Source organism: Petromyzon marinus (assembly GCF_048934315.1).
Source record: "Petromyzon marinus isolate PM22_M1 ecotype Great Lakes invasive population chromosome 67 unlocalized genomic scaffold, UKy_Petmar_22M1.pri1.0 chr67_unloc.4, whole genome shotgun sequence".
In the NCBI taxonomy this organism is placed as follows: Eukaryota; Metazoa; Chordata; class Hyperoartia; order Petromyzontiformes; family Petromyzontidae; genus Petromyzon; species Petromyzon marinus.
The window spans coordinates 965,283-985,993 of NW_027422594.1; the positions used below are offsets into that span (position 1 = coordinate 965,283).

Genomic DNA, 20,711 nt, shown 5'->3' on the forward strand with positions numbered 1-20,711 from the left:
TGTGAGTGTGTGTGTGAGTGAGTGTTGTGAGTGTGTGAGTGTGTGTGAGTGAGTGAGTGGTGTGTGAGTGAGTGTGTGATGTGAGTGTGTGAGTGTGTGAGTGAGTGAGTGTGTGAGTGAGTGAGTGTGTGAGTGAGTGTGTGAGTGAGTGAGTGTGTGAGTGTGTGAGTGAGTGAGTGTGTGAGTGGTGTGTGAGTGAGTGTGTGAGTGAGTGTGTGAGTGAGTGAGTGTGTGAGTGTGTGAGTGAGTGAGTGTGTGAGTGAGTGTGTGTGTGAGTGTGTGAGTGGTGAGTGAGTGTGTGAGTGTGTGAGTGAGTGTGTGAGTGAGTGTGTGAGTGAGTGTGTGAGTGAGTGAGTGAGTAAGTGTGTGAGTGTGTGTGTGAGTGAGGTGTGAGTGTGAGTGAGTGTGTGAGTGAGTGTGTGAGTGTGTGTGTGAGTGTGTGAGTGAGTGAGTGTGTGAGTGAGTGAGTGTGTGAGTGAGTGTGTGAGTGAGTGAGTGTGTGTGTGAGTGAGTGAGTGTGTGAGTGAGTGTGTGTGTGAGTGAGTGTGTGAGTGAGTGAGTGAGTGTGTGTGTGAGTGAGTGTGTGAGTGAGTGTGTGAGTGAGTGTGTGAGTGAGTGAGTGGTGTGAGTGAGTGTGTGAGTGAGTGTGTGAGTGAGTGAGTGAGTGTGTGTGTGAGTGAGTGTGTGAGTGAGTGTGTGAGTGAGTGAGTGAGTGTGTGAGTGAGTGTGTGTGTGAGTGAGTGTGTGAGTGAGTGTGTGAGTGAGTGTGTGTGTGAGTGTGTGAGTGGTGAGTGAGTGTGTGAGTGTGTGAGTGAGTGTGTGAGTGAGTGTGTGAGTGAGTGAGTGTGTGTGTGTGTGAGTGAGTGTGTGAGTGAGTGTGTGTGTGAGTGAGTGTGTGAGTGAGTGTGTGAGTGGGTGTGTGAGTGAGTGTGTGAGTGGTGAGTGAGTGTGTGAGTGTGTGAGTGAGTGTGTGAGTGAGTGTGTGAGTGAGTGTGTGAGTGAGTGTGTGAGTGAGTGTGTGAGTGGTGAGTGAGTGTGTGTGTGAGTGTGTGAGTGAGTGAGTGTGTGAGTGAGTGAGTGTGTGAGTGAGTGTGTGAGTGAGTGAGTGTGTGTGAGTGAGTGAGTGTGTGAGTGAGTGTGTGTGTGAGTGAGTGTGTGAGTGAGTGAGTGAGTGTGTGTGTGAGTGAGTGTGTGAGTGAGTGTGTGAGTGAGTGTGTGAGTGAGTGAGTGAGTGTGTGAGTGAGTGTGTGTGTGAGTGAGTGTGTGAGTGAGTGAGTGAGTGTGTGTGTGAGTGAGTGTGTGAGTGAGTGTGTGAGTGAGTGAGTGAGTGTGTGAGTGAGTGTGTGTGTGAGTGAGTGTGTGAGTGAGTGTGTGAGTGGGTGTGTGAGTGAGTGTGTGAGTGGTGAGTGAGTGTGTGAGTGTGTGAGTGAGTGTGTGAGTGAGTGTGTGAGTGAGTGTGTGAGTGAGTGTGTGAGTGAGTGTGTGAGTGGTGAGTGAGTGTGTGTGTGAGTGAGTGAGTGGGTGAGTGAGTGAGTGGTGAGTGAGTGAGTGTGTGAGTGAGTGTGTGAGTGAGTGTGTGAGTGGTGAGTGAGTGAGTGTGTGAGTGAGTGTGTGAGTGAGTGTGTGAGTGGGTGAGTGTGTGAGTGGTGAGTGAGTGAGTGGGTGAGTGAGTGTGTGAGTGAGTGTGTGAGTGGGTGTGTGAGTGAGTGTGTGAGTGGTGAGTGAGTGTGTGAGTGTGTGAGTGAGTGTGTGAGTGAGTGAGTGAGTGTGTGTGTGAGTGAGTGTGTGAGTGAGTGTGTAAGTGAGTGAGTGAGTGTGTGAGTGAGTGTGTGTGTGAGTGAGTGTGTGAGTGAGTGAGTGTGTGTGTGAGTGAGTGTGTGAGTGAGTGTGTGTGTGAGTGAGTGTGTGAGTGAGTGTGTGAGTGAGTGTGTGTGTGAGTGTGTGTGAGTGAGTGAGTGTGTGAGTGTGTGAGTGAGTGTGTGAGTGAGTGTGTGAGTGAGTGTGTGAGTGAGTGAGTGAGTGTGTGTGTGTGTGAGTGAGTGTGTGAGTGAGTGTGTGTGTGAGTGAGTGTGTGAGTGAGTGTGTGAGTGGGTGTGTGAGTGAGTGTGTGAGTGGTGAGTGAGTGTGTGAGTGTGTGAGTGAGTGTGTGAGTGAGTGTGTGAGTGAGTGTGTGAGTGAGTGTGTGAGTGAGTGTGTGAGTGAGTGTGTGAGTGGTGAGTGAGTGTGTGTGTGAGTGTGTGAGTGAGTGAGTGTGTGAGAGAGTGAGTGTGTGAGTGAGTGTGTGAGTGAGTGAGTGTGTGTGTGAGTGAGTGAGTGTGTGAGTGAGTGTGTGTGTGAGTGAGTGTGTGAGTGAGTGAGTGAGTGTGTGTGTGAGTGAGTGTGTGAGTGAGTGTGTGAGTGAGTGTGTGAGTGATGAGTGAGTGTGTGAGTGAGTGTGTGTGTGAGTGAGTGTGTGAGTGAGTGAGTGAGTGTGTGTGTGAGTGAGTGTGTGAGTGAGTGTGTGAGTGAGTGAGTGAGTGTGTGAGTGAGTGTGTGTGTGAGTGAGTGTGTGAGTGAGTGTGTGAGTGGGTGTGTGAGTGAGTGTGTGAGTGGTGAGTGAGTGTGTGAGTGTGTGAGTGAGTGTGTGAGTGAGTGTGTGAGTGAGTGTGTGAGTGAGTGTGTGAGTGAGTGTGTGAGTGAGTGTGTGAGTGGTGAGTGAGTGTGTGTGTGAGTGAGTGAGTGGGTGGTGAGTGAGTGGTGAGTGAGTGAGTGTGTGAGTGAGTGTGTGAGTGAGTGTGTGAGTGGTGAGTGAGTGAGTTGTGTGAGTGAGTGTGTGAGTGAGTGTGTGAGTGGGTGAGTGTGTGAGTGGTGAGTGAGTGAGTGGGTGAGTGAGTGTGTGAGTGAGTGTGTGAGTGGGTGTGTGAGTGAGTGTGTGAGTGGTGAGTGAGTGTGTGAGTGTGTGAGTGAGTGTGTGAGTGAGTGTGTGAGTGAGTGTGTGAGTGAGTGTGTGAGTGAGTGTGTGAGTGAGTGTGTGAGTGGTGAGTGAGTGTGTGTGTGAGTGAGTGAGTGGGTGAGTGAGTGAGTGGTGAGTGAGTGAGTGTGTGAGTGAGTGTGTGAGTGAGTGTGTGAGTGGTGAGTGAGTGAGTGTGTGAGTGAGTGTGTGAGTGAGTGTGTGAGTGGGTGAGTGGGTGAGTGTGTGAGTGAGTGAGTGGGTGAGTGAGTGAGTGGGTGAGTGTGTGAGTGGGTGAGTGAGTGAGTGTGTGAGTGGGTGAGTGTGTGAGTGGGTGAGTGTGTGAGTGAGTGGGTGAGTGAGTGTGTGAGTGAGTGGGTGAGTGAGTGAGTGGGTGAGTGTGTGAGTGGGTGAGTGAGTGAGTGAGTGTGTGAGTGGGTGAGTGTGTGAGTGTGTGAGTGAGTGTGTGTAAGTGTGTGGGTAAGTGAGTGTGTGAGTGAGTGTAAGTGTGTGTAAGTGAGTGTGTAAGTGAGTGTGTGTGTAAGTGAGTGTGTGTAAGTGAGTGTGTAAGTGAGTGTGTAAGTGAGTGTGTAAGTGAGTGTGTAAGTGTGTGAGTGTGTAAGTGAGTGTGTAAGTGAGTGTGAGGCTCACACTCTGAGACAGAAGCAGCTGGTAAGATTTCCTGGCCGCTTCCCTGCGATGCAGAAGGAGACTTCTCAGTGTGTGAGTGTGTAAGTGTGAGTGTAAGTGAGTGTGTAAGTGTGAGTGTGTAAGTGAGGCTCACACTCTGAGACAGAAGCAGCTGGTAAGATTTCCTGGCCGCTTCCCTGCGATGCAGAAGGAGACTTCTCAGTGTGTAAGTGTGTAAGTGTGAGTGTGTAAGTGAGTGTGTAAGTGAGTGTGTAAGTGAGTGTGTAAGTGAGTGTGTAAGTGTGTGTGTGTGTGTAAGTGAGTGTGTAAGTGAGTGTGTAAGTGAGTGTGTAAGTGAGTGTGTGAGTGTGTAAGTGTGTAAGTGAGTGTGTAAGTGAGTGTGTAAGTGAGTGTGTAAGTGAGTGTGTAAGTGAGTGTGTAAGTGAGTGTGTAAGTGAGTGCGTAAGTGAGTGTGTAAGTGAGTGTGTAAGTGAGTGTGTAAGTGAGTGTGTAAGTGAGTGTGTGAGTGTGTAAGTGTGTAAGTGAGTGTGTAAGTGAGTGTGTAAGTGAGTGTGTGAGTGTGTAAGTGTGTAAGTGAGTGTGTAAGTGAGTGTGTAAGTGAGTGTGTAAGTGAGTGTGTAAGTGAGTGTGTAAGTGAGTGTGTAAGTGTAAGTGTGTAAGTGAGGCTCACACTCTGAGACAGAAGCAGCTGGTAAGATTTCCTGGCCGCTTCCCTGCGATGCAGAAGGAGACTTCTCAGCGTGTGAGTGTGTAAGTGAGTGTGTAAGTGAGTGTGTAAGTGAGTGTGTAAGTGTAAGTGAGTGTGTAAGTGAGTGTGTAAGTGAGTGTGTAAGTGAGTGTGTGTGTGGTTGTGTAAGTGAGTGTGTAAGTGAGTGTGTAAGTGAGTGTGTAAGTGTAAGTGTGTAAGTGAGGCTCACACTCTGAGACAGAAGCAGCTGGTAAGATTTCCTGGCCGCTTCCCTGCGATGCAGAAGGAGACTTCTCAGTGTGTGAGTGTGTAAGTGTGAGTGTGTAAGTGAGTGTGTAAGTGTAAGTGTGTAAGTGAGGCTCACACTCTGAGACAGAAGCAGCTGGTAAGATTTCCTGGCCGCTTCCCTGCGATGCAGAAGGAGACTTCTCAGCGTGTGAGTGTGTGAGTGAGTGTGTAAGTGAGTGTGTAAGTGTGTGAGTGTGTAAGTGAGTGTGTAAGTGAGTGTGAGGCTCACACTCTGAGACAGAAGCAGCTGGTAAGATTTCCTGGCCGCTTCCCTGCGATGCAGAAGGAGACTTCTCAGCGTGGCTGTCTCCACGCGGCTGAACGAGTGGAACACCACGGCCAGCAGCTACACACGGGGAGACACGCGGAGACACACACAGAGACACGCGGAGACACACACAGAGACACGCGGAGACACACACAGAGACACGGAGACACACACAGAGACACACAGACACACAGAGACACACACAGAGACACGGAGACACACAGAGACACACGGAGACACACAGACACACGGAGACCCACACAGAGACACGGAGACCCACAGAGACACACGGAGACACACAGACACACGGAGACACACGGAGACACACGGAGACACGGAGACACACAGAGACACGGAGACACACAGAGAGACACGGAGACACACGGAGACACACGGAGACACGGAGACACACAGAGACACACACACAGAGACACACAGAGACACGGAGACACACAGAGACACGGAGACACACAGAGACACACCTAGAGACACGGAGACACACAGAGACACACACAGAGACACGGAGACACACAGAGACACACGGAGACATACAGAGACACGGAGACACACAGAGACACACGGAGACATACAGAGAGACGGAGACACACAAAGACACACAGAGACACACAGAGACACACACAGAGACACACACAGACACACACACACAGAGACACACAGAGACACACAGACACACACACACAGACAGACAGAGACACACACACAGACACACAGAGACACACACAGAGACACACACACAGAGACACACACAGAGACACACACACAGACAGACAGAGACACACACAGAGACACACAGAGACACACATAGAGACAATGACACACACAGGGACACACACAGAGATACACACAGAGACACACTGGCACACACAGAGACACACACAGAGACACACACAGAGACACACACAGAGACAGAAGGGATAGAGACACAGGGACAGTGGGAAAGACACAGAGACACAGAGAGACGCACAATCTAAACACAGCAGAAGGCATCGCCAGGGTCTGGGATCGAACCCACGACCTCCTGTAGGCCAGGCGAGGTAGTCAACATCTCCTAGCCACTGTGGTGTCAGGGTCTAACCCACGACCTCCTGTATACCAGGCGAGGTAGTCAACATCTCATAGCCACTGCGGTGTCAGGGTGTAACCCACGACCTCCTGTAGACCAGGGGAGGTAGTCAACATCTCATCAGGGTCTGGGATCGAACCCACGACCTCCTGTAGACCAGGCGAGGTAGTCAACATCTCATCAGGGTCTGGGATCGAACCCACGACATCCTGTAGACCAAGCGAGGTAGTCAACATCTCATTAGGGTTTGGGATCGAACCCACGACCTCCTGTAGACCAGGCGAGGTAGTCAACATCTCATTAGGGTCTGGGATCGAACCCACGACCTCCTGTATACCAGGCGAGGTAGTCAACATCTCCTAGCCACTGTGGTGTCAGGATCTAACCCACGACCTCCTGTAGACCAGGCGAGGTAGTCAACATCTCCTAGCCACTGTGGTGTCAGGGTCTAACCCACGACCTCCTGTAGACCAGGCGAGGTAGTCAACATCTCCTAGCCACTGTGGTGTCAGGGTCTAACCCACGACCTCCTGTATACCAGGCGAGGTAGTCAACATCTCCTAGCCACTGTGGGTGTCAGGGTCTAACCCACGACATCCTGTAGACCAGGCGAGGTAGTCAACATCTCATCAGGGTCTGGGATCGAACCCACGACCTCCTGTATACCAGGCGAGGTAGTCAACATCCCATCAGGGTCTGGGATCGAACCCACGACCTCCTGTATACCAGGCGAGGTAGTCAACATCTCATCAGGGTCTAACCCACGAACTCCTGTAGGCCAGGCGAGGTAGTCAACATCTCCTAGCCACTGTGGTTATACAGGATCTAAACACGACCTCCTGTACACCAGGCGAGGTAGTCAACATCTCCTAGCCAAGTGGGTGTCAGGGCCTAACCCACGACCTCCTGCAGACCAGGCGAGGTAGTCAACATCTCATCAGGGTCTGGGATCGAACCCACGACTTCCTGTATACCAGGCGAGGTAGTCAACATCTCCTAGCCACTGTGGGTGTCAGGGTGTAACCCACGACCTCCTGTAGACCAGGCGAGGTAGTCAACATCTCATCAGGGTGTAACCCACGACCTCCTGTAGACCAGGCGAGGTAGTCAACATCTCATCAGGGTGTAACCCACGACCTCCTGTAGAACAGGCGAGGTAGTGAGTGTGAGTGTGTGTGGGGGGGGTGGTGAGTAGACGGTGAGGTGTAGGCAGCAGTGGAGAACGCTCACCAGGTTGGTGAGGAAGTAGAGCTCCACTGAGAGGTAGGTGATGAAGAAGACGCAGGACAGGGGGTTCTGGGCATAGGCGGGGAGCATCACGTCCGGGTAGCTGGGGAGAGGTAGGGGGAGGTGAGTGGGTGGGTGGGTGAGTGAATGTGTGGGTGGGTGAGTGGGTGGGTGGGTGGGTGAGTGGGTGGGTGGGTGGGTGAGTGGGTGGGTGGGTGAGTGAGTGGGGAGGTGAGTGGGTGAGTGAGTGGGTGAGTGAGTGGGTGGGTGAGTGAATGTGTGGGTGAGTGAATGTGTGGGTGAGTGAGTGGGTGAGTGAGTGAGTGGGTGAGTGGGTGAGTGAGTGAGTGAGTGGGTGGGTGAGTGGGTGAGTGAGTGAGTGGGTGGGTGAGTGGGTGGGTGGGTGGGTGAGTGAGTGGGTGGGTGGGTGAGTGAGTGAGTGGATGAGTGAGTGGGTAGGTGGGTGGGTGGGTGGGTGAGTGAGTGGGTAGGTGGATGAGAAAGTGAGTGAGTAGGTGGGTGGGTGAGTGTGTGGGTGGGTGGGTGAGTGGGTGAGTGAGTGCGTGAGTGGGTGAGTGGGTGAGTGGGTGGGTGAGTGGGTGAGTGGATGAGTGGGTGGGTGAGTGAGTGAGTGGGTGAGTGAGTGGGTAGGTGGGTGGGTGGGTGGGTGAGTGAGTGGGTGAGTGGGTGGGTGAGTGGGTGGGTGGGTGAGTGAGTGGGTGAGTGGGTAGGTGGGTGAGAAAGTGAGTGAGTGGGTGGGTGGGTGAGTGTGTGGGTGGGTGGGTGAGTGGGTGAGTGGGTGGGTAAGTGGGTGGGTGAGTGGGTAGGTGGGTGAGTGAGTGGGTATGTGGGTGGTTGAGTGAGTGGATGGGTGAGTGAGTGAGTGGGTGAGTGAGTGGGTAGGTAGGTGGGTGGGTGGGTGAGTGAGTGGGTGAGTGGGTGGGTGAGTGGGTGGGTGGGTGAGTGAGTGGATGAGTGGGTAGGTGGGTGAGAAAGTGAGTGAGTGGGTGGGTGAGTGTGTGGGTGAGTGGGTGAGTGGGTGAGTGGGTGGGTGAGTGGGTGGGTGAGTGGGTGGGTGAGTGGGTAGGTGGGTGAGTGAGTGGGTGGGTGGGTGAGTGAGTGAGTGAGTGATTGAGTGGGTGGGTGAGTGGGTAGGTGAGTGAGTGGGTGAGTGGGTAGGTGGGTGAGAAAGTGAGTGAGTGGGTGGGTGGGTGAGAGAGTGGGTGGGTGAGTGGGTGAGTGGGAGGGGGAGTGTGTGGGTGGGTGGGTGAATGGGTGGGTGAGTGGGTGAGTGGGTGAGTTAGTGGGTGAGTTAGTGAATGGATGAGTGGATGAGTTGGTGGGTGAGTGAGTGAGTGGGTATGTGGGTGGGTGGGTGAGTGAGTGAGTGGATGGGTGGGTGGGTGAGTGGGTGGGTGAGTGAGTGGGTGAGTGAGTGAGTGGGTGAGTGATTGGATGAGTGGGTGAGTGAGTGGGTGAGTGGGTAGGTGGGTGAGAAAGTGAGTGAGTAGGTGGGTGGGTGAGTGTGTGGGTGGGTGGGTGAGTGGGTGAGTGGGTGGGTAAGTGGGTGGGTGAGTGGGTAGGTGGGTGAGTGAGTGGGTATGTGGGTGGTTGAGTGAGTGGATGGGTGAGTGAGTGAGTGGGTGAGTGAGTGGGTAGGTAGGTGGGTGGGTGAGTGAGTGGGTGAGTGGGTGGGTGAGTGGGTGGGTGGGTGAGTGAGTGGATGAGTGGGTAGGTGGGTGAGAAAGTGAGTGAGTGGGTGGGTGAGTGTGTGGGTGAGTGAGTGGGTGTGGGTGAGTGAGTGGGGGTGGGGAGTGGGTGGGTGAGTGGGTAGGTGGGTGAGTGAGTGGGTGGGTGGGTGAGTGAGTGGGTGAGTGAGTGAGTGAGTGATTGAGTGGGTGGGTGAGTGGGTAGGTGAGTGAGTGGGTAGGTGGGTGAGAAAGTGAGTGAGTGGGTGGGTGGGTGAGAGAGTGGGTGGGTGAGTGGGTGAGTGGGAGGGGGAGTGTGTGGGTGGGTGGGTGAATGGGTGGGTGAGTGGGTGAGTTAGTGGGTGAGTTAGTGAATGGATGAGTGGATGAGTTGGTGGGTGAGTGAGTGAGTGAGTGGGTATGTGGGTGGGTGGGTGAGTGAGTGGATGGGTGGGTGGGTGAGTGGGTGGGTGAGTGAGTGGGTGAGTGAGTGAGTGGGAGAGTGATTGGATGAGTGGGTGAGTGGGTGGGTGAGTGGGTAGGTGGTGAGTGAGTGGGTAGGTGGGTGAGTGGGTAGGTGGGTGGGTGGGTGAGAGGGTGAGTGGATGGGGTGGGTGAGTGGATGGGTGGGTGGGTGAGTGGGTGGGTGGGTGAGTGGGTAGGTGGGTGGATGGGTGAGTGGGGTAGGTGGGTGGGTGGGTGAGTCGGTGGGTGGGTGGGTGAGTGGGTGGGTGGGTGAGTGGGTGGGTGGGTGGTGAGTGGTGGGTGGGTGAGTGGATGGGTTGGTGGGTGAGTGGGTGGGTGGGTGAGTGGGTGGGTGGCTGGGTGGGTGAGAAAGTGAGTGGGTGGGTGGGTGAGTGTGTGAGTGGGTTGATGAGTGGGTGGGTGGGTGGGTGAGTGGGTGGGTGGGTGAGTGGGTGGGTGAGTGAGTGGGTAGGTGGGTGAGTGAGGGGGTAGGTGGGTGAGTGAGTGGGTAGGTGGGTGGGTGAGTGGATGGGTGGGTGGGTGAGTGGGTGCGTGGGTGGGTGAGTGGGTGGGTGAGTGGGTGGCTGGGTGGGTGAGTAAGTGAGTGAGTGGGTGGGTGGGTGCGTGATTGGGTGAGTGAGTGGGTTAGTGAGTGGGTGAGTGAGAGGGTGAGTGGGAGTGAGTGGGTGAGTGATTGGCTGAGTGAGTGAGTGGGTGAGTGGGTGGGTGGGTGAGTGAGTGGGTGAGTGAGTGGGTGAGTGAGTGGGTGGGTGAGTGAATGTGTGGGTGAGTGAATGTGTGGGTGAGTGAGTGGTGAGTGATGTGAGTGGGTGAGTGGGTGAGTGAGTGAGTGAGTGGGTGGGTGAGTGGGTGAGTGAGTGAGTGGGTGGGTGAGTGGGTGGGTGGGTGGGTGAGTGAGTGGGTGGGTGGGTGAGTGAGTGAGTGGATGAGTGAGTGGGTAGGTGGGTGGGTGGGTGGGTGAGTGAGTGGGTAGGTGATGAGAAAGTGAGTGAGTAGGTGGGTGGGTGAGTGTGTGGGTGGGTGGGTGAGTGGGTGAGTGAGTGCGTGAGTGGGTGAGTGGGTGAGTGGGTGGGTGAGTGGGTGAGTGGATGAGTGGGTGGGTGAGTGAGTGAGTGGGTGAGTGAGTGGGTAGGTGGGTGGGTGGGGGTGAGTGAGTGGGTGAGTGGGTGGGTGAGTGGGTGGGTGGGTGAGTGAGTGGGTGAGTGGGTAGGTGGGTGAGAAAGTGAGTGAGTGGGTGGGTGGGTGAGTGTGTGGGTGGGTGGGGTGAGTGGGTGAGTGGGTGGGTAAGTGGGTGGGTGAGTGGGTAGGTGGGTGAGTGAGTGGGTATGTGGGTGGTTGAGTGAGTGGATGGGTGAGTGAGTGAGTGGGTGAGTGAGTGGGTAGGTAGGTGGGTGGGTGAGTGAGTGGGTGAGTGGGTGGGTGAGTGGGTGGGTGGGTGAGTGAGTGGATGAGTGGGTAGGTGGGTGAGAAAGTGAGTGAGTGGGTGGGTGAGTGTGTGGGTGAGTGGGTGAGTGGGTGAGTGGGTGGGTGAGTGGGTGGGTGAGTGGGTGGGTGAGTGGGTAGGTGGGTGAGTGAGTGGGTGGGTGGGTGAGTGAGTGAGTGAGTGATTGAGTGGGTGGGTGAGTGGGTAGGTGAGTGAGTGGGTGAGTGGGTAGGTGGGTGAGAAAGTGAGTGAGTGGGTGGGTGGGTGAGAGAGTGGGTGGGGTGAGTGGGTGAGTGGGAGGGGGAGTGTGTGGGTGGGTGGGTGAATGGGTGGGTGAGTGGGTGAGTGGGTGAGTTAGTGGGTGAGTTAGTGAATGGATGAGTGGATGAGTTGGTGGGTGAGTGAGTGAGTGGGTATGTGGGTGGGTGGGTGAGTGAGTGAGTGGATGGGTGGGGGTGGGTGAGTGGGTGGGTGAGTGAGTGGGTGAGTGAGTGAGTGGGTGAGTGATTGGATGAGTGGGTGAGTGAGTGGGTGAGTGGGTAGGTGGGTGAGAAAGTGAGTGAGTAGGTGGGTGGGTGAGTGTGTGGGTGGGTGGGTGAGTGGGTGAGTGGGTGGGTAAGTGGGTGGGTGAGTGGGTAGGTGGGTGAGTGAGTGGGTATGTGGGTGGTTGAGTGAGTGGATGGGTGAGTGAGTGAGTGGGTGAGTGAGTGGGTAGGTAGGTGGGTGGGTGAGTGAGTGGGTGAGTGGGTGGGTGAGTGGGTGGGTGGGTGAGTGAGTGGATGAGTGGGTAGGTGGGTGAGAAAGTGAGTGAGTGGGTGGGTGAGTGTGTGGGTGAGTGAGTGGGTGAGTGGGTGGGTGAGTGGGTGGGTGAGTGGGTGGGTGAGTGGGTAGGTGGGTGAGTGAGTGGGTGGGTGGGTGAGTGAGTGGGTGAGTGAGTGAGTGAGTGATTGAGTGGGTGGGTGAGTGGGTAGGTGAGTGAGTGGGTAGGTGGGTGAGAAAGTGAGTGAGTGGGTGGGTGGGTGAGAGAGTGGGTGGGTGAGTGGGTGAGTGGGAGGGGGAAGTGTGTGGGTGGGTGGGTGAATGGGTGGGTGAGTGGGTGAGTTAGTGGGTGAGTTAGTGAATGGATGAGTGGATGAGTTGGTGGGTGAGTGAGTGAGTGAGTGGGTATGTGGGTGGGTGGGTGAGTGAGTGGATGGGTGGGTGGGTGAGTGGGTGGGTGAGTGAGTGGGTGAGTGAGTGAGTGGGTGAGTGATTGGATGAGTGGGTGAGTGGGTGGGTGAGTGGGTAGGTGGGTGAGTGAGTGGGTAGGTGGGTGAGTGGGTAGGTGGGTGGGTGGGTGAGAGGGTGAGTGGATGGGTGGGTGAGTGGATGGGTGGGTGGGTGAGTGGGTGGGTGGGTGAGTGGGTAGGTGGGTGGATGGGTGAGTGGGTAGGTGGGTGGGTGGGTGAGTCGGTGGGTGGGTGGGTGAGTGGGTGGGTGGGTGAGTGGGTGGGTGGGTGGGTGAGTGGGTGGGTGGGTGAGTGGATGGGTTGGTGGGTGAGTGGGTGGGTGGGTGAGTGGGTGGGTGGCTGGGTGGGTGAGAAAGTGAGTGGGTGGGTGGGTGAGTGTGTGAGTGGGTTGATGAGTGGGTGGGTGGGTGGGTGAGTGGGTGGGTGGGTGAGTGGGTGGGTGAGTGAGTGGGTAGGTGGGTGAGTGAGGGGGTAGGTGGGTGAGTGAGTGGGTAGGTGGGTGGGTGAGTGGATGGGTGGGTGGGTGAGTGGGTGCGTGGGTGGGTGAGTGGGTGGGTGAGTGGGTGGCTGGGTGGGTGAGTAAGTGAGTGAGTGGGTGGGTGGGTGCGTGATTGGGTGAGTGAGTGGGTTAGTGAGTGGGTGAGTGAGAGGGTGAGTGAGTGAGTGGGTGAGTGATTGGCTGAGTGAGTGAGTGGGTGAGTGGGTGGGTGGGTGAGTGAGTGGGTGAGTGAGTGGGTGAGTGTGTGGGTGAGTGAGTGGGTGAGTGAGTGGGTGAGTGGCTGAGTGAGTGAGTTGTTGAGTGAGTGTGTGAGTGAGTGGGTGAGTGAGTGGGTGAGTGAGTTGGTGAGTGAGTGTGTGTGAGTGGATGAGTGAGTGAGTGGATGAGTGAGTGGGTGAGTGAGTGTGTGAGTGAGTGGGTGAGTGAGTGGGTTAGTGAGTGGGTGAGTGGTTGAGTGAGTGAGTGGGTGAGTGGGTGGGTGAGTGAGTGGGTGATTGAGTGGATGAGTGAGTGGGTGAGTGGTTGAGTGAGTGAGTGGGTGAGTGAGTGGGTGAGTGAGTGTGTGAGTGAGTGGGTTAGTGAGTGGGTGAGTGTAATCCTCACTTGGCAGTGGTGAAGAGGATGAAGAGGTTGACCAGGCTGTGATCCAGTGTCTTGAAATACTGAGGAACAAGGGGACTCACCAATAATCACTCATCATTCACCACCATAGACACTGCTGCTGCTACTCGCTACCCACAGCACTTGCCCCTACAGCCCTGCTAGAGGCTACCTGGGGGAGCTTTGTATGTGTGTGGTGTGTGTAGTACATAGACACTGCTGCTACTACTCGCTAGCTAGCAGCACTTGCCCCTACAGCCCTGCTAGAGGCTACCTGGGGGAGCTTTGTCTGTGCGTGGTGTGTGTAGTACATAGACACTGCTGCTGCTACTCGCTAGCTAGCAGCACTTGCCCCTACAGCCCTACTAGAGGCTACCTGGGGGAGCTTTGTCTGTGTGTGGTGTGTATAGTACATAGACACTGCTGCTGCTACTCGCTAGCTAACAGCACTTGCCCTACAGCCCTACTAGAGGCTACCTGGGGGAGCTTTGTCTGTGTCTGTGTGAGCGCATTTTCTTACCGGGTCGTCTTCATTTCCAGAGAAGAAATAAAATCCTGTTTGAGATACACACGAAGTGAGGGAGTGAGTGTGTGTGTTAGTTAGTGTGAGAGTGAGTGAGTGTGTGAGTGAGTGGGTGAGTGAGTGAGTGTGTGAGTGAGTGAGTGGGTGAGTGAGTGAGTGAGTGGGTGAGTGAGTGAGTGGGTGAGTGAGTGAGTGTGTGAGTGAGTGAGTGTGTGAGTGAGTGAGTGGGTGACTGAGTGAGTGAGTGTGAGTGAGTGAGTGTGTGAGTGGGTGGGTGCGTGGGTGGGTGAGTGAGTGGATGGGTGGTTGAGTGATTGAGTGAGTAGGTGAGTGAGTGTGTGAGTGAGTGAGTGGGTGGTTGAGTGAGTAAGTGGTTGAGTGAGTGTGTGAGTGAGTGGGTGGTTGAGTGAGTGAGTGAGTGGTTGAGTGAGTGTGTGAGTGAGTGAGTGGGTGGTTGAGTGAGTGAGTGAGTGGTTAAGTGAGTGTGTGAGTGGTTGAGTGAGTGTGTGAGTGGTTGAGTGAATGGTTGAGTGAGTGGTTTAGTGGGTGAGTGAGTGAGTGGGTGGTTGAGTGAGTGAGTGGGTGAGTGAGTGGGTGAGTGAGTGAGTGGGTGAGTGGATGAGTGAGTGAGTGGGTGAGTGAGTGGATGAGTGAGTGTGTGTGTGAGTGAGTGAGTGTGTGAGTGAGTGTGTGAGTGTGTGAGTGAGTGTGTGAGTGAGTGAGTGTGTGAGTGAGTGTGTGAGTGTGTGAGTGAGTGAGTGTGTGAGTGTGTGGGTGAGTGTGTGAGTGTGTGAGTGAGTGAGTGTGTGAGTGTGTGGGTGAGTGTGTGAGTGAGTGAGTGGGTGAGTGAGTGTGTGAGTGAGTGAGTGTGTGGGTGGGTGACTGAGTGATTGTGTGAGTGAGTGAGTGGGTGAGTGAGTGAGTGAGTGTGTGGGTGAGTGGGTGACTGAGTGATTGTGTGAGTGAGTGGGTGAGTGAGTGAGTGTGTGAGTGTGTGAGTGAGTGAGTGGGTGACTGAGTGTGTGAGTGAGTGAGTGAATGAGTGAGTGAGTGGGTGAGTGTGTGAGTGAGTGAGTGTGTAAGTGTGAGTGAGTGTGTGAGTGAGTTAATGAGTGGTCACCACTCACCACCACTCACCACCACACCCACCACCACCACCACCACCTCAACCAGGCTGAGTTATTTGTTTATTTTTGTACTTACCCAGAATGGCGAAGATGACCATGAAGTATAGCAGTAGAGTGAGCATGTCCAGTATGGGAGGCAGGGACTGGATCATCTGCTCCAGATTCCTGAGCAGGGGAAAGACACCGAGCCAAGTTCCACTGGGGGGCCTGGGGAAGGGCCATGGCTTGAAACGTCTGTTGTGGTGGTGCTGGGTGGGTGAGCGAGTGGCTGGGTGGGTGAGTGAGTGGGTGAGTGAGTGGGTGAGTGGGTGGGTGAGTGAGTGCGTGGCTGGGTGGGTAAGTGAGTGGGTGAGTATGTGAGTGAATGAGTGAGTGGGTGAGTGAGTGGGTGAGTGAGTGAGTTGGTGAGTGAGTGGGTGGAAGGGTGGGTGAGTGGGTGAGTGAGTGGGTGAGTGAGTGAGTGGGTGAGTGAGTGAGTGAGTGGGTGGCTGGGTGGGTGAGTGGGTGAGTGAGTGAGTGGGTGAGTGGGTGAGTGAGTGGGTGAGTGGGTGAGTGAGTGAGTGGGTGAGTGAGTGGGTGAGTGAGTGAGTGGGTGAGTGAGTGGGTGGCTGGGTGGGTGGGTGAGTGAGTGGGTGAGTGAGTGAGTTGGTGAGTGAGTGAGTGGGTGGCTGGGTGGGTGAGTGGGTGAGTGAGTGAGTGGGTGAGTGGGTGAGTGAGTGGGTGAGTGGGTGAGTGAGTGAGTGGGTGAGTGGGTGAGTGAGTGGGTGAGTGAGTGAGTGGGTGAGTGAGTGGGTGGCTGGGTGGGTGGGTGAGTGAGTGGGTGAGTGTGAGTGAATGAGTGAGTGGGTGAGTGGGTGGGTGAGTGGGTGAGTATGTGAGTGAATGAGTGAGTGGGTGAGTGAGTGGGTGAGTGTGTGAGTGAGTGGGTGAGTGGGTGGGTGAATGAGTGAGTGGGTGAGTGAGTGGATGAGTGAGTGGGTGAGTGGGTGGGTGAGTGTGTGAGTGAATGAGTGAGTGGGTGAGTGAGTGAGTGAGTGGGTGAGTGCGTGGGTGAGTGAGTGAGTGAGTGTGTGAGTGAGTGAGTGAGTGGGTGGGTGAGTGGGTGAGTGAGTGAGTGAGTGGGTGAGTGGGTGAATGAGTGAGTGGGTGGGTGAGTGAGTGGGTGAGTGTGTGAGTGAGTGGGTGAGTGAGTGAATGAGTGAGTGAGTGGGTGAGTGAGTGAGTGAGTGGGTGAGTGAGTGTGTGTGTGAGTGAGTGAGTGAATGAGTGATTGAGTGGGTGAGTAAGTGAGTGAGTAAGTGAGTGAATGAGTGAGTGAGTGAATGAATTAGTGAATGAATGAGTGTGTGAGTGAGTGAATGAGTGAGTGAATGAGTGAGTGAATGAGTGAGTGAATGAGTGAGTGAATGAATGGGTGAGTGAGTGAATGGGTGAGTGAGTGAGTGAATGAGTGAGTGAATGAGTGAATCAATGAGTGAGTGAATGAGTGAATGAGTGAGTGGGTGAGCTCCTCACCGGCGCACTGCCCTGCAGTGGTGAGTCTGGACGAGGTAGATGGGGCGCAGTGCCCGTGTGAGGCGCATGTGAGGAGTTTGCCTCACCACCACCACCACCACCTCCACGCAGTGCACGGCCAGCACCACGGCCTGCACCACACAGACACACACACACAGACACACACACACACACACAGACACACACACACAGACACACACACACAGACACACACACAGACACACACACACAGACACACACACAGACACACACACAGACACACAGACACACACACACACAGACACACACACACACACAGACACACACACAGACACACACACAGACACACACATACACACACACAGACACACACACAGACACACACACATAGACACACACACAGACACACACACACAGACACACACATACAGACACACACACATACATACACACACTGACACACACACACAGACACACACACAGACACACACACAGACACACACACAGACACACACATACACACACACAGACACACACACAGACACACACACACACACAGACACAATGACACAACAACAACAACAACAACCGCCATTCGCCACTAAGTGGCGGTGACATCACCACGACGCTTGTGCCAGGCTATGTGCACCCTGAGGCCACGTGAAGTGTCGAACGCCCGCTGGCAGGAGGTCACGGGGCAGACCCAGGTGCCACGGGTCGACTGACTGAGATGACTGGCTGATGCACCACCTGTGCCCCCTACTGTGCCAACCTGCTGTGCTTTAGCCACCCGGCGCTCCGCTCGTTGTTGTGAGCGTCGCTCCTCCGCCCTCCGTTGTTGTTGGAGGGCGACTGCCTCCAACTGCCCAGTAGCGTCCTTCACGAGCCTCCTCCACAGAGGCCGATCTTGACACCGCTGGTACCGGTCATCGGCAAGTCCACTCAGCTCCACGTCCTCCTGTACCACATCACTCCATCTCTTCTCTAGCCCGTGCCGCGCCCGCTTAGCCCCCTCAATCCGGCCAAACAAAAGCTGTTTCGGCATGCGGTGGCTGGGCATGCGGGCTACATGACCCAGCCATCGCAGCCTTGCCTGCCGGAGGAGCTCACCGATGGGACCCTGCCCAGATCATTCAAGGATTTGTGAGCTCCTCACACAATCCAGTCTGGTTAAACCCAGGATGGATCGTAGGCAGGCCAGCCTAAATGTTTCTAACCGGCGAAGATGTTCCATTAGGGGGGTCCACGTTTCGCAAGCGTAGAGAAGGGAGGGAATGACCGTGGCCGAGAAGACCTGAAGCTTAGTGCGGAGCGACAGACCAGGTAGCTTCCACACAGCGTTACGCAACCGATGAAAAGATATTGCCGCTCGACTGATTCGGAGTGAGACCTCTGCTGTTAAACTGGAGCCAGTCATAAGCACACTGCCCAGGTATGGGAAACTCTCCACTCTCTCCACAACTGCCCCATCACCGATTGGGAGTTGTGAGGGTGGAGTGTCCGATGGTACAAAATACCCAGGCAGGTGCTTAGTTTTGGTGGGGCTGATGGTAAGGCCCCACCTCTTAGTGGCACGCTCCAGTCTCAGCAGCAGCGTCTCCAACTCCTCCTCTGACTGAGCAGCTATTACCAAGTCATCAGCATACATAACGTGGTTGAGCAATAGGGAGCCATCCCTTGACCGCACCCGGGCATCGATTAGCCTCCCATTATATCTGTACCATATGGAGATTCCCCCGGTACAGCTATTGAAGGCTTCACGAACTACGTGGTCAAAATAGATGTTAAATAATGTGGGAGCCAGAGGACATCCCTGTCGCACCCCAAGGTGTACAGGGAATGGCTCTGACTCCCGGCCACGTAGTTTTACCCGGGCCCGCTCACCATCATGAAGGTCCTTAATGATCGTGAGCAGAGGGTCAGGTACTCCAAAAGCACGAAGAACGACCCAGAGCCCAGGCCTACTGATGGTATCATAGGCCTTGACCAGGTCAATAAAGCAGTGATGTAGGTCTTGTTGGAATTCCCTACACCTCTGCTGTAGCAGACGGACAGAAAATATGGCATCTGTGCAGGACCGCCCTTTCCTGAAACCGCATTGGGGCTCCGCAAGCCTCTCCTCAGCGTGCCTGGCAAGGCGATGCTGAATAATCCTTGCCAGGACCATTCACGGCACACTGAGGAGTGAGATGCCCCTGTAGTTGTTACAGTCTGTGCGGTCCCCCTTCTTAAAGAGGGGGACCACCAGGGCATCCTTCCAATCCTGCGGAACCCGTCCAGTGGTCCAGACTGTTGTTATGATGTCATATAGGGCAGTCTGTGCACAAACGCCACCCTCCCTCAGCATTTCGCTTGGGAGATCATCTCTGCCCGCTGCCTTTCCTGGTCTCAGACTCCGGATCGCCCTCAGTACTTCCTCAACAGATGGCACCTCAGCCAGCCACTCACAGGGGGTGACTTCTTCCAATATTTGAGACACCGCAGCCTCAGCAGGGTCATCCTCACTTTGTGCCACGATGTTTTCCTGGCTGAGGGATTTTCCCTCCCCCCGGCGCCTCACAGAAATGCTCAGCAAATCTGCAAACTTATTCCTGGGGGTCGGAGATTGGATCACCGTTCTTTCCCCTAATGATGGTAATAGGTGTGGCGCTGCAGGTTAATTTTTTGAGTTAAATAGAGATTTGTGATCGCGGGCCACTGAGGCAGACTCCATCTCCTCAGCAACCCGCGACCACCACCCATCCTTGCAGCGCCTCACGGCTCTCCGAACCTCCGAGCGAAGGCTGCGGTAATCCTCCTCATTCTCTGACGTGGGATTCTGTAGCCGATGACAGTGGGCCTGTCGCTCTTTCTCAACCATCCTGAACACCTCCTCTGTCAGCCAGGGTCTCTGGGGAGGTCTGGACCGCGTACCCAAAGCAGCCATTGCAGCCGCATGAGTCACAGTCCTAAACCTCGCCCATTTACCCTCGACATCAGGAGGAGTGGGGGACGATGCCAACCCCAGCCGCAAGCGATGATGAAATTATCGTACAAAGATAAAGACAAAGATCCCCCATATAGCCTTAACAGACTGTAGGGGCAAGTGCTGTTAGCGAGTGGGTGGCTACCAGCACCACGCCCGGCCGCCTTTGTCTCCCCAGTGCTAGCGATGTTCACTACACACCGCACCAGGTACTCATTTGAGGCTGAGTCGACCTAGGGGAGGTTCATAGTGGAGCGGAGCGCTAACCGCTACACCCACCGCTCCCCACACAAACTCACCACTCACTCACCACCCATTCACCACTCACTCACTCACCACTCACCACTACACCCACCGCTCCCCACAGACACTCACCACTCACTCACCACCCACTCACCACTTACCACTCACTCACCACTCACTCACCACTCACTCACCACTCACTCACCACTACACCCACCGCTTCCCACAGACACTCACCACTCACTCACCACTCACCCACCACTCACTCACCACTCACTCACCACTCACTCACTCACTCACCACTCACTCACCACTCACCACTACACCACCGCTCCCCACAGACACTCACCACTCACTCACCACTCACCCACCACTCACTCACCACTCACTCACCACTACACCACCGCTCCCCACAGACACTCACCACTCACTCACCACTCACCACGAGTGAGTGGTGAGTGGTGAGTAACGATCTGGAGGAGGTGGAGGTGGACAACAGCTTCAGGAGGAGGCACAGCGAGATGGTGAAGAGACTCACTCACCACTCACTCACCACTCACTCACCACTCACCACTCACTCACTCACCACTCACTCACCACGAGTGAGTGGTGAGTGGTGAGTGGTGAGTAACGATCTGGAGGAGGTGGAGGTGGACATCAGCTTCAGGAGGAGGCACAGCGAGATGGTGAAGAGACTCACTCACCACTCACTCACCACTCACTCACCACTCACCACTCACTCACTCACCACTTACCACGAGTGAGTGGTGAGTGGTGAGTAACGATCTGGAGGAGGTGGAGGTGGACATCAGCTTCAGGAGGAGGCACAGCGAGATGGTGAAGAGACTCACTCACCACTCACTCACTCACCACTCACTCACCACTCACCACGAGTGAGTGGTGAGTGGTGAGTAACGATCTGGAGGAGGTGGAGGTGGACATCAGCTTCAGGAGGAGGCACAGCGAGATGGTGAAGAGAATCACTCACCACTCACTCACCACTCACTCACCACTCACCACTCACCACGAGTGAGTGGTGAGTGAGTGGTGAGTAACGATCTGGAGGAGGTGGAGGTGGACATCAGCTTCAGGAGGAGGCACAGCGAGATGGTGAAGAGACTCACTCACCACTCACTCACCACTCACTCACCACTCACTCACCACTCACTCACTCACCACTCACTCACCACTCACTCACCACTCACTCACCACGAGTGAGTGGTGAGTGGTGAGTAACGATCTGGAGGAGGTGGAGGTGGACATCAGCTTCAGGAGGAGGCACAGCGAGATGGTGAAGAG

General features: G+C 55.1%; 1 protein-coding gene across 1 annotated transcript; it reads right to left on the bottom strand.

Annotated features, from left to right (window-relative positions):
* Positions 1 to 4,246: 4,246 nt before the first annotated feature.
* Positions 4,247 to 20,008, bottom strand: LOC142907969 (two pore calcium channel protein 1-like). The gene is made up of 9 exons (XM_076058030.1): positions 19,855 to 20,008; positions 16,226 to 16,356; positions 14,787 to 14,875; positions 13,581 to 13,615; positions 13,064 to 13,122; positions 7,139 to 7,238; positions 4,786 to 4,902; positions 4,633 to 4,675; positions 4,247 to 4,293 (listed from the first exon to the last, which is right to left on the bottom strand). The coding sequence occupies exons 2-9, from the start codon at positions 16,291 to 16,293 to the stop codon at positions 4,247 to 4,249; spliced, it is 558 nt and encodes a 185-aa protein (XP_075914145.1). The 5' UTR covers positions 16,294 to 16,356; positions 19,855 to 20,008.
* Between the last annotated feature and the right edge of the window lie 703 nt (positions 20,009 to 20,711).